The sequence below is a fragment of the Neodiprion lecontei genome, chromosome 3, assembly GCF_021901455.1.
Source record: "Neodiprion lecontei isolate iyNeoLeco1 chromosome 3, iyNeoLeco1.1, whole genome shotgun sequence".
Taxonomy (NCBI): Eukaryota; Metazoa; Arthropoda; class Insecta; order Hymenoptera; family Diprionidae; genus Neodiprion; species Neodiprion lecontei.
The window spans coordinates 27,340,300-27,352,887 of record NC_060262.1 but is presented as its reverse complement, the minus strand read 5'-3'; the positions used below and the strand labels follow the sequence as shown (position 1 = coordinate 27,352,887).

Here is a 12,588-nt window from a genome sequence, read left to right as displayed (position 1 = left end):
GGTTTCTTTACAACCACCATGATATTATGCAGGAGTGTTTACAGTACACGTTCAATGACTGCTGACAAATTCTCTGCATATACAGTGAAGCTAATTTTTTTTACTAGTTAAAGTTTCGTACGCATTAGATTTATGTGAATTAACTTATAGATAACGTTTAGTGTCTGCATCTGTTACGTATTGTAGATAAAAGTTAAACCTTCTTCAAATTTCACATCCTTTGTATTGTACAAAATGAAAAAGTAACATGGTTGTATATTAGTTGTTGCGGTTTGAAATTGTTTTATTCATATACTGACAATAGTGGCTTGTAAAATAACATATTCAATTCTTTTTCAATCGTTTTCTCTGCGTCCTGAGATCCGTCTCTAGTATTAACTTCGAGGTTTCTATGGCCAAAGCTTCATTGGCCGCTGCGATAACTTTTGGAGCCATGAAATCGAAGTTCCCCCCTGAAAATAAAGACGCACGGACACACGATCGTTGTATCAATGTAGGGCGCCATTCATCTTGCCTTACGAGTAATTACAGTTATTTGCTTTTGTATCGTTTTGATCGGGGTCTTTACATACGTTATTACATGCAAGTGGCAAAAGTTGAGTGAACAAATTAAATTGATGACGATTGGTCGTACGATTACGTTCAATATCAAGCTTGTTGAAAATTGGCGACAAAAATATTATACGTAGCCGGTATTTGACTATGGGGATTGTTTTTCATTAAATGTGGAATCAGATGCTTGAGAGCTGATAGAATTGTATCAAACGACGCGTTCATACCTTTTGTGTCGATGAGGCTGCCTCCAGCTTCTGTTACGATAAGACAACCCGCGGCAACGTCCCAAGAGTTCAGTCCGTCCATGTGAAACACGTCGATTATTCCTCTGGCTACGAAAGCTAAAGCCAAAGCGGCAGAACCAATCGTGCGCACTCTGAAATTCAAGTTTATATAATCATTCGCGTTTTCTCTTAAACATTTTTGCCGAGTATAATAATGTTAAAAAAGTGGCTGTTTTTTATTACCCGTGAGCAGCCTCGATCACAGCATTGAAACGTGCCAATCCAATGTCAGCTTGAGATGTATTGAATAACGACGAAGTTTCCAAATTGACAAGTGATTTTTTCAACTCTAGAAACCAATACGAGACGTAAGAAAACGTGAGCATGTATATTATGATTTATTTTTAATTATTGTAATTTTTCGACATCAATAAACTCCACTTTGTATCATCGCAATTACACGTATCTTGTTTTATTTTTCGATTAACGTAAGATCGTTTCAATCGACTTTCACCTTTTGTTGACGATGATTGAATAGTTTTTCCGTTCAAAAAGGCACCCTGGCCTCTCTTCGCCGTGTACATCTCATCGTAACACGGATTATAGATGATTCCTATTTCGAGTCTTTTATTAATCACCAGACCGATCGAAATGCAGACTTGAGGAAAACAGTGGACAAAATTGGTCGTCCCGTCTATCGGGTCTATTATCCACGTTGGTGCATCCGTGAGTTCGGGGGTTTCTTTATTAGACGACGATGTTTCCTCTCCGATAAATCTTGCACGGTTTAAATTACAACATTTATTTATACACGCAATACTACGTATTTTTCATATAACATTAGATTATTACTTGTGCTCCGGAAATTCGTTTGACAATCTTTCAAACAGCAGCCTCTCAACTTCTTTGTCATATTTAGTGACGAGGTCCTTGTCGGACGATTTCTCCTCTACGTCCTTTAATTCGTTGATGCTGTTCTTGATTATCTGTATAGTTGACCAATTGATTAAAATCGATTAATTGCAAACGTTTAAAAAGTTCGACAATTTAATGTTACAATTTAATTCGAATGCTTGAATCTCTCTTAGTTTCGTGTTTCTCTCTCTTCACTCGAGATTTCATTTACAAACGTTTTTAGATAATTTGTATAAAATCTGATTATGGTGTAAGTAAATTTCGCGCTAATTATAAGTCAGTTACTTAACGCTTTTACCTCAGCGGCTTCTAAAGTCAATGATTTGGCAACTTGGAAAAAATGCTCAATCTCTTCCGCGCTCGTCATTCTTTCCGTCTTTTCGGCGAACCTCTTCGAACGTTGATCTTCGAACTAAGTAAATGAATGCTAGAATGCTCTATCTTGAATAATTGTCGGATTTCCAACACCTTATCATTAACGACGATGTTGTACCTAAGTCAATAATGTTTGTCTCTGTATATATAATACAGTATTTTCGATAACGAAAGTTGAAATTTGAGAAGAAGCTTCTTGTTTTCGGTTATCTTATCACAGTTAGGTGCAAAAAAATATGCAGGTATTACTTGGTATACTTTAGTAGAATAAAAATATCAAGTTAAAAATGTTGCGAATGTTATGTTATTATTCATATCATCATTAAACATATTTGTTCCTAAGTCTTTGAGCATTTTTTTCTTTCATCAAATCAATACTCGATATTGTGAGAAAAAAACATCGATCAAATAGCGTGTGGTTAAGAACAACAGTAGTCCTAATATTTAAAATTCTTTATTTACTTGCGATAATTGCAAAAATACCTCTATTTTTCAATGAAAAATATGATTCAACAACGTTTATCTATAATTTATACTTATGAAGAAGAATTAGAGATGAAAAATTGAGCTGCTATTGGTAAAATTATAGTTACCGCAAAGGTATTTGGACATTTAAAAAATTACCAATGTTGTAACTGTCCTATGTCGAATAATTAATTTTATCGATAAGTAAATATTTACAATTTATATAAGATGTAACAAATTTAGCTAATATATAAGTGTGCTGGGTCCAGCGACTGACTTTGGTTACAATCGATGGGATGGAATGACTCGGGTTTAATCCGCGCCATGTAGTGTAGTGTATAAAAATACTAAAATTTGAAGATGAAACTTCCAACTCCGTAATAACTATTATGCCTGGATGCTCCGGAGCCGCTTCTGTTGTGTTCTCGCATCCGCGTGTTTTATCAGCTTGACCAATTCCTGCGCCAACTTGCGATTGCCCACTGCCAGGACTTTGGGACTCATTACTTCGAAATTGCCACCTTTAAAATCGTAGGAGTCGATTCAACGGTTATATCAACGAAAACGCCAATTTCGAAATAGTAAATCAGAACTGTCAACGCATTGCCAGAGTTTCTTACCATTCGTGTCTATCACACAGCCACCAGCCTCTTTTATTATTAGGGTACCGGCAGCCACGTCCCAAGGCATCAGGTTGTCGGTGTGATACGCTTCTGCGGCCCCCATTGCTACGTGACAAAGTGTCAATGCAGCCGAACCGAGAGTTCTGATTCCGTGAGCGATTGAGACGAATGCTTCCAGTCTACCGAGGATTATGTCTCGGATATCTTCGATTGTCGCGTAGGAAGCTTCAATGCAGATCAAAGAGTTTGCGAGTTCTGAAAGAAGGATAAAACGAATGTTAGAGATACAAATTATTGCGCTAGATAAATCCGCCGTAATGAATACCACTTGGTTACTACAATGGCGACCTGAGAAGCTTTTATTTTTGGTTCGATTCAGCTTCCGGTTTCACCAAAATTAACTCATTTCTCAAGTGATCGGAAGTCGGATGAAATACTAAATGATTTTCATCCCTGACGATAATCCATAATACAAATCTCTGTCTCAAGCCGTTACGGAAATCAATATTATTGAATTCACAATATTTCACGAATTATTCGATTATAGTTCTTTATATTTCCAAGTAATATTCCTTAAGCAAGTATTTGTCACAGCTGAATATTTGATTCCGTATAAAAAACATGCGCGTGGCGTAAACCTCCCTCTTAATCGGTGTAGTAACAAAATAACGCGTTTCATTTACAACTAATGATAAATGTGATTAATTTCTTTTTTTTTTTTTATTCTACACTTTGCGGTAAACAATTCTCAGCAACCGAGAGATGAAAAATCCCGGGCAATTATATTTGCTGTCTGATTTTACAACAGTTTATTACAGGAGGAGTTGTTGGACTTTCTCGAAAGATTTATTACGGTGTGATAACTTGAGAACATGTAATTTCCTCATTCTAATACCGAGACTTTGGCGTCTGCTTGCAATAGCGTCAACCTGACCCACTGCCTATTCGTTGTTTTGACTCAATTAAAGTTTGATCGAATAAATACGCCATAAAACGCTGAGGTCAGACCAAATTCAGGATACTCTGATACTTTTGTGCAACTTATACACACTGACCTTCGACGGATGAACTTCTGATTGATTTCCCATTGAGAAAAGCTCCGCGTCCTTTTCTTGCTGTGAATAGTTGTTCAAGAACCGGATTGTAGACGATGCCAATCTCTAACTCTTTGTTTATTGCCAGAGCAATTGATATGCAAGTGTGAGGAAACGAGTGTACGAAATTTGTAGTTCCGTCGATGGGGTCGATTATCCATGTTGGTGCATTGGTCAATTCTGGCAAATGATTGTTGGTGGAGACGGTTTCCTCGCCAATGAATCTGTGCGGTAAAGATAGTAATTGTAAGTAACGACATTCGTTCGTTGGCTCCATGATTATTCTTCATTTTCGTAACAATGTTGAAACTGTGTTGTTTAAGGGTTAGACACGCGTGAACGTACTTGTGGGTGGGAAATTCCTTGCTTAATCCAGATATCAGGATCTCCTCCACTTTTCGGTCGTACTGCGTTACCAGGTCCCAGTCACCAGCTTTCGTTTCGATGTTTTTACCACCTTGGATAGCTTCTCTGATCACCTGAAATTTAGAAACTAACGTCAATTATAGTGCTTGGCATAAATGCTGAAGAGGACTTCGTGTCAATTATAATCAAGTTATATGAGTAAATGGTCGTTGAGCTAATTTAAAAAATAAAAATTAATTATAAACCTTCGCGGAGTCGATGGTCAGTTTCATGACAAAATCGAAGTAATGGTTCAAGTCGTGTTGTTGGCTGCCCATTTTAATGCGGCTAGTTGTTAGCTTATTTTTAGATTGAAACGGTTGAAAGCCTGAGCTGCGACTCGAAGATTATTATAATTGAACTTGAGATTTGGGATCGAAAATTTTATTTGCTGCACGCTGCAATAACGCACTGCACTCTTCCACTGTTTCTCTCAGAGTGACTTTTCGGTCTGATCATCCGGGTATTTAACGCTCTTGCTCGACCCCCACCCCTATGTACTCTACGTTAGCTGCGCCACATTATTTCGGACAATAGATACAAACGGTGATGTTCTTTTCCACGGGATTTTAATTGGAATATTCCATCAGCGGACGATCGGTAGGAACATTACACGCTGCGGAATATTTGAATTGACTAACCAGACCTCCAGTTTCTGATAATTGATCCCCTCGCAGGTAGGATGTTCAACTCACATTGTTATTTCATTTATTCGTGAACGTTTTGATTCAAGTATATTTATTGCAGACGAAACAATCTTATCGGCGTATTAAGCAGAGAAACCAAAAATAATCAAGTCATGCTTTTTCTTTTTTCTTATAAGTACAGTTTCTTGTAAATTAAAACTTCGAAATATGTTCCTTTCGGAAGACACGAAAGAAAATCAAAAAATCGAAAAAGATCTATGTCTTCGAATCGGCTTAGCCGATTTTTGGAAAAAAAAGTAATGTTTTGTAGGGACCATTGAGATACTTTTGCGAAAAAAGTTTAGAATAACTTTCGTTGACACGTAAGGTAGAAAAAAATTATTCTCACTGTTTTTGAAATTAATCACAGAAGTACTACACAGTTGAAAAAAAGTTTTTATGTAATTTTTCCTAAAAACCGAATTTTAACGTTACGAAACTGTGTGAGTGTAATCGAAATGAGACTTTTTTTTTAATTTGTTAATATTGGTCAAAATGGCAAAGTGCAAAAAAAAGAATTTTTTTTTAAATTCTCCAGTGTTCTGTACGACTTGATCATTAAAAGAAAATCACGGACTTGCTCAACATGCATCCCTGCAGGTCATAGTTTTATAATCGCTACTCGAATGTATGCACTTGGCACTATTTGTGTTATTTCCGATAAGTAGAGTATGTATATATATATATATATATATAAATTATATCGTTGTGTAACAAATTTAAATGTATATATAATGTTTGGTAGACAGTCCACCAAATACCTATATTTGTGTTATTTCCGATAAGTCGAGTAAAATTCCAAAGTACAAAGTAATTCGACGGTTACACTCCTTCTAGGATATCCCGGTCAGTGGATTGCAAAATCTAAAACTATTGTAATACTGAATTCTCCAATTAATCTACATTACAGTCCATGGATCGTTTGTACTAGATGCCCTGTTAGTTTTTTTTCATTGAAAATTTCTACCAATAAAGCACTGATATATGTATATTTTGATAGGTTCAGGTGACCCGCGGTGTTACGTGTGCAGCGGTTTGTTTTTCTTTCAATTTTCAATGTTAGACATACATCAGCATTTCAATACCCATACAGTTCCAATAGGACGTCCTTTATTGCGATGAAACTTACGTGAAATATGGTCGCACTTATTGGTTAGTTGGCTTAATTTTACCGCTTATTATTAAAATTGACCAGCAATTTTTTTAAATAGTTATTGCAGATACGTAATAATGCATAATTGGGAATAAAAAAGAAACACCAGTCAGTGCTCAAGGAATAAAAATACTACTTGTGATGTTATAATTGTAAAAATACGATAATAATCGTGCTGAAAAATTGTGGGCTGATTTTACTGGAAGAATTTGAAGCTCTCAAGGAATACATCAATTCCAAAGCAAAGAAATTTTGATCACGTCGGTTATAGATGGAGGAGTGACCGCGAAAGCACTTTAGTAAATTCAACCGTGCATCATTAAATCCATAGTTTTACTTGTGAGACGTGGAACGCAATGCGTGTGTCATCAGAATTGAATGTAGAACAGGATAAACGATTGCTTTCAAATTGCACTGCACTCACAGTTAGTCAGGTGAGCGAAGCATGGCACATTGGACCACGTGCCAATCGTGTGTCATTCATACTTTGTCGATCTGTCCGCATGGCGGAATTACCGTTTATTTTTGTTCTCGCTGATTCGCGTTCGTTCTCGAGGCTTTCGCCTGCGATTCGCGCACGCCTTTGAGAGCCAAACCCACGTGCTCATGGCATGAACTCACTTATAGCCGGCGTGGGGATACCTGGGAAAATGCCGTAGGCTGTAACCAATTGCCACATATATAACGCTAGATCAACGTGCATGAGTTCCGCTGAGAGTGCGAGCAGCTTGTCAAAGACAAATAATAAAAATGATCATTACCCATTATTTTTTCGAACGATCGAAACGTTAATCATTATTGGTAGATCCGCCGAATGATGAGTAGACTAATACGCCATATTTGAAGGTGTGATGTTGAATGATGAATAGAATTTTGTTCATGTCAATCTTGTTTTATACTTCAAATCAGACTTACTTAGCCATGAAGTATTGTCGTACAGTCAAGGTTTTGTAAACTACTGTAATCAATCGTAACGTGATACATTGGAGATGATTTTCAATAAGCAATTATACCTACTTAGTTACGCAAGATATTAGACGTGCATGTGCCACCTGAATGCGGTTGGTGTATTACAATTTGCTTTAATGTGGTAAAAACCGCTAGTTAGGTACACTATACTGGCTATATCGTGTTATACTTGACGTAATAGCTTATTATTTTTAAACATAGTAGTTATGATTGATTGCTTGTCAATGTAATCTGTCCAATCCTCTATTATGGAGAATCTCGAAAGTTAAGAAAAGAATCCTACGTTCCGTTAACTTATTTAAAGATTTGACTTTGTAACAGTCCTGAATGCATTTTCATCCAGGATTTGCGCCCATTTTTTATTCTGAGTAGTAAATCGAAATGGCGATGGTAAATATTATCGACAAATGTATTATTTCACCGTTAAACATCACTTATTGTTCAGGATTGGACAATGCCGTTACGTTATCGGAGGATGGCATTTGTCAACTGATAGGTTTCTTTAGTTTTTAAACATAGATTGTAGTAATCAGTACCGTAAAACTGTGTGATTCCTGTTGGTTTCAATTTAGAAAAAAGGCTGTCGGAACGTTTGTTATACTTCACGCAGCATTAGAGCCGACTGTAAGTAATCATCTCTATTCAATACCTTCTTTGAGTGAAAATCTACCTTTTCAAAGGTACTTTAGGTATGAAAACAATTCAAGTTGTCTCAATACGTCGCACTCCTTACCCGATACTCATTAATTGGTTAACAACTTCCTTCAATTGCATTTTTTCCGATAAAATCAATTGATGTACTTGCGTTGGTGCGTTATCTGCAAACAAAGAACTCGGACATCAAACACATGAAACTACCTATCAACCATAAGCGTATAAGCCCTACGAAACCTTGTTACTCTGCAAATTTCGAGTCTGGAAAACATAAAGTAAAAGATTCGTTAATGTCATGTGTCATTAACGTACGATGACTGCTTCACACTTATGGAAATACAAGTTTTATCAATATTTTTCTGTTACAATAAACTAGTCAAAGTGAGCCCGGAACGACGTTAGTTGTTTAAATTGAGGTCAAGAGCTACTTTCCGATCTTTATGCTACTCCGATGCTACTAGAACCAAAGCCTAATAAGCCGAAGTAGGATTTTTATCTAGGTTCTTCAACCCTTAAGCTCTACGGATTATGCATAATATTAATTCACAAAATTTAGTTTGTTCTAGCGAGGTCCGGTCACATTCCAAAACCGCAATGAATAAATCTGATTTTGATCATTGCCAAGCATCAGCTGCGCGTAATTTTCTATTGATACTAATTGATGGTACAGGTTATAGTGGGGTTGGTTATGGCATTCCGTTCGTATGTGTAATACAGGACGCGTGTTTGATTGGACGACGTTTTGAACAGAAGTGCGCGGTAGTAGCGAAGTTTTAGATTAAACCCGATTGCATGAAGCAATCAAACAATTGACGGGTAGGTCATTCGGTGAATGGAATATTTCGATTCTTCTGGTCTTCAACAGATTCGAGTTTAAAACAGTTGAGACTTGATCAGTTGGCTTGTCATCGTCATCCGGTAACCAAACTGCTATGAAATCTTCAGTGAAATTCCCAAAAAGCCATACACTTTTGAGCCTCATGCTATGGAACTCAGCATACCTTGAAAAAATCAATTAAAACACTGTTGCTCGCTAAGCCATGCATTTTCAAAAGATGATTGATGAATATCAACCAATTTTACTCGTATCTTTTACTGTACCAGCACATCATTTTTTGTTTCAGGGCCCTGGTGGTCCAGGATCAGGACCACAACAAGGTCCAGCTACGCCAATGGGACCTGGTGGCCCAGGACAAATGGGTCCAAATGGTCCGCAGGGTGGACCTCACATGGGTCAAGGCGGTCCTGTGCAAATGGGACCTGGTGGGCCCGGTGGGATGGGTCCGGGAGGTCCGGGCTTGATGGGTCCAAGTGGGCCTGGTCAAATGGGCCCCGGAGGCCCAGGGCCGATGGGTCCTGGAGGACCTGGGGGTCAGATGGGTCCTAGCGGACCGGGAGGTCAAATGGGCCCTGGGGTACCAAGTCAAATGGGTCCTGGAGGACCAGGTCCTCAGATGGGCCATAGTGGGCCTGGACAAATGGGCCCAGGAGGTCCAGGTCAGATGGGTCCGGGAGGAGGGCCTGGACAGCATGGACCTGGAGGTCCGGGACAGCAAATGGGACCTGCTGGCCTAGGTCAACAGATGGGCCCTGGGGGGCCTGGACAACAAATGGGACCTGTAGGGCCTGGTCAACAAATGGGTCCAGGAGGGCCGGGGCAACAAATGGTTTCCGGAAATCCTGGTCAACAAATGGGACCGGGAGGCCCCAGTCAGCAGATGACCCCTGCAGGCCCTGGCCAGCAAATGGGCCCAGGCGGACCTGTTCAACAGATGGGGCCTGGACAACAAATGGGTCCCAGTGGGCCTGGACAAATGGGCCCTGGTGGACCTGGACAGCAAATGGGACCTGGACAACAGATGGGACCAGGTGGGCCCAACCAAATGGGTCCTGGTGGTCCTAATCAAATGGGCCCTGGTGGTCCTAATCAAATGGGTCCTGGCGGACCTGGACAGCAAATGGGTCCAAGTGGCCCTCAGGGTGGACCACACATGGGACCTGGAGGTCCTGGACAGATGGGACCGGGAAGCGGACAAGGAGCGCCACAGGGTGGACCACATATAGGACAAGGAGCGCCACAGGGCGGACCACATATAGGACAAGGTGCCCCACAGGGTGGACCACATATAGGACAAGGTGTGTACTTTCAAAATTAGTCACTTGTAGTTATACCTACTGGCTATTGTCGAGTGAAACAGGAAGTGGGAACGAATGTATTGTATAGCATTCACATGGCATAAAAAATGCGATCCTGTATTGTCCTTTTTAGGCACCCAGTGTATGACTTGTGTCTATCAAATTGAAATTATTTTGTATTATGGCGAAAATAAATGGAATATCATTGAGAAGAATGGTTGTTGGATTTAGCCAATGTAGATTGAATTCTACAGTGAAAATCATATAATTTGATTTCAGTCAACTTGTTACCATTTCATTTATGTTCCCAAATTCATGAATGGTTTGATTTTCTGAATTATTATCATGTCTCTTAGGACAAATGGGGCCTGGTGGGCCACAAGGGGGTAATCAAATCGGACCAGGTGGCCCTAGTCACATGAGTGGTCCTCCAGGGTCATTGCACATGGGTCCCACTGGACCCGGCAGTCATATTGGTCCAGGCGGACCAGGACAAATGACTTCAAGCAGCGGACACTCGATGGGACCTGGAGGACCAAATCAAATGGGTCCTAGTGGTCCAAGCTCAATACCCGGAGGTCCGAGTCCCATGGGACCAGGAGGACAGGGATCACAGATAGGACAAAATCCTCCTGGATCGATGGGACCAAGCAGTCAGGGTCAAGGCCAAATGGGCCCGAGTGGACCAGGACAAATGGGACCGACAGGTCCTGGGCAAATGGGTCCAAGTGGCCCAGTCAATCAGCTGAATCAGATAGCACCAGGACAGATGGGACCTGGAGGGCCCCCCGTTCCGGGCAGTACATCAGGACCCGTACAAGAGAACTTGAATGCTTTACAGAGGGCGATTGATTCCATGGAAGAAAAAGGACTTCAGGAAGATCCACGTTATTCGCAGCTGCTTGCGCTGAGAGCTCGGCAGGGCAATAGTATGGGAGAAAAACAGGCTTTCAGTACTCAGCAATTGCAACAACTTCGGTAATTAGTTTTCACCTGATTTATTAATAAAGGTAAATTATTCTTGCGTGAATTACTTTTATAAAAATGCTAATGATTTTTTTGTTTCTTTTCTATAGCGTTCAAATTATGGCATACAGATTATTAGCAAGGAATCAACCTTTGTCTCAACAATTAGCACTCGCTGTTCAAGGTAGGTTGATAGTAGATCGGTGTTCGTATGATCTATTTGCTCGTTTTATTCTGGGTGACTACTCTAACTTTTGATTCACTTTTCAGTTAGAATGTTTTGTCCCAATATTCACCTTGATCCTTCAATAGATTATATTATACAGAAGTTTTGTAATTATATAATTTACATAGAATAATATTTGGCATAATATTTTGCATCAAATTACACAGAAGTAGAGAAAATAAAAGATCTATGTGCTCAATAGTGGTGTAATACATAAATGTAACGAATGTCGGTTTTAGTTTTCATTTAATGGTAGCTTCCACATGAAAGTCCTTGCTAACCAATTGAGATTCTTACGGACGCGCGGACTGCGATAAATATTATGACATTTCTTTTGTATAGATATTTGTTTCTGCCGCTTTGCCAGTATAAATTTCTTGCGTATTATTTTAATTTGTGAATCTCATTCTCCTAATTACGAGTATTTATAGTTGATTCTCATATGTCCAATTACGACTTGTAAAAGTAGTAAAAAGCATGGTAAAATATCATTGGCTGCCTGTTATCTCAACCTTGATTTCTGATTTACGTTGAAACATTTTACAGTTTAAAAATAACATTGACAATTTTGAAAAACATATCTCAACAAATACAATACAAAGTATAAGGATCAATGAAATACATTGGCTGATTTAGTGAAATTCTTGATGCTTGGTAAAGGTAAAAAATTGTAAAAAAGTAGAGTAGAATGATCCCGGGGCAGTCCTTGATTCGAATCAAAATTAAATAGGCGGAGCTCCTCCTCCAGGTATTGGCCAACGTCCAGTTGATCAAACCCAAGGTCCTGTCACGCCGGGTCCCAGCCCACAAATGGCTGGCCCACCCGTTGTTGGACCCCCTGGTCCTCCAAGACCTGGACCACAAACACCACAGCAACAGCAACCTCAACAACCTGGAGCCAAGACTAACAGAGTTACTAGCATCGCAAAACCAGCTGGACTTGATCCTCTGCTGATATTGCAAGAGCGTGAGAATAGGTATATAGTTTTCTATTTCTTTTGAAATAGAAAGTAGCAAAATATTTTTCCGCTTAATCCACATCATATTGACTTAAATGTTATAATAGGTAATGGTGATATTAGAAGATCTAAAATGTCAGAAAATTTGTGTGTTGTAACAGAATTTCTGATTTGAAAATTTAT

At 39.3% G+C, this 12,588-nt stretch overlaps 3 protein-coding genes across 14 annotated transcripts in view; 1 reads left to right on the top strand and 2 right to left on the bottom strand.

Moving 5' to 3' along the window:
- The window catches only part of LOC107219884 (ATP-dependent helicase brm), an 84,116-nt gene that overhangs the window by 7,334 nt on the left and 64,194 nt on the right, over window positions 1-12,588 (top strand). For 8 of the 12 annotated variants that reach the window (XM_046734730.1, XM_046734731.1, XM_046734729.1 and 5 more), the window contains 4 exons: window positions 9,243-10,254; window positions 10,611-11,232; window positions 11,331-11,404; window positions 12,177-12,423. In XM_046734730.1, coding sequence (XP_046590686.1) covers window positions 9,243-10,254; window positions 10,611-11,232; window positions 11,331-11,404; window positions 12,177-12,423 — 1,955 coding nt within the window. Of the gene's footprint in view, window positions 1-9,005; window positions 9,037-9,242; window positions 10,255-10,610; window positions 11,233-11,330; window positions 11,405-12,176; window positions 12,424-12,588 lie in introns of those variants that run through there. The other 4 variants (XM_046734733.1, XM_046734728.1, XM_046734727.1 and 1 more) reach the window with 4 other exon arrangements.
- Window positions 266-2,143, bottom strand: LOC124293559 (inositol monophosphatase 2-like). The gene is made up of 6 exons (XM_046734758.1): window positions 1,993-2,143; window positions 1,632-1,765; window positions 1,294-1,556; window positions 1,023-1,128; window positions 780-931; window positions 266-452 (listed from the first exon to the last, which is right to left on the bottom strand). The coding sequence occupies exons 1-6, from the start codon at window positions 2,059-2,061 to the stop codon at window positions 325-327; spliced, it is 852 nt and encodes a 283-aa protein (XP_046590714.1). The 5' UTR covers window positions 2,062-2,143; the 3' UTR covers window positions 266-324.
- Window positions 2,508-5,097, bottom strand: LOC107219886 (inositol monophosphatase 1). Its single transcript, XM_015658237.2, has 5 exons — window positions 4,863-5,097; window positions 4,597-4,730; window positions 4,213-4,475; window positions 3,155-3,412; window positions 2,508-3,055 (listed from the first exon to the last, which is right to left on the bottom strand). Exons 1-5 carry the CDS (start codon window positions 4,932-4,934, stop codon window positions 2,922-2,924), a joined length of 861 nt encoding a protein of 286 aa, XP_015513723.1. The 5' UTR covers window positions 4,935-5,097; the 3' UTR covers window positions 2,508-2,921.

Bases quoted from the DNA above. Each gene is read 5' to 3' on its own strand.
- LOC124293559 (XM_046734758.1), bottom strand. From the start codon at position 2,061: ATGACGAGCGCGGAAGAGATTGAGCATTTTTTCCAAGTTGCCAAATCA. The intron at 932-1,022 runs GTAATAAAAAAC...CTTGAATTTCAG, and splicing joins GTGATCGAGGCTGCTCACGG to AGTGCGCACGATTGGTTCTG. The intron at 453-779 runs GTATGAACGCGT...CTTTATTTTCAG, and splicing joins CAGCCTCATCGACACAAAAG to GGGGGAACTTCGATTTCATG.
- LOC107219886 (XM_015658237.2), bottom strand. From the start codon at position 4,934: ATGGGCAGCCAACAACACGACTTGAACCATTACTTCGATTTTGTCATG. The intron at 4,476-4,596 runs GTACGTTCACGC...TTTACCGCACAG, and splicing joins AAGGAATTTCCCACCCACAA to ATTCATTGGCGAGGAAACCG. The intron at 3,056-3,154 runs GTAAGAAACTCT...ACGATTTTAAAG, and splicing joins CTGTGTGATAGACACGAATG to GTGGCAATTTCGAAGTAATG.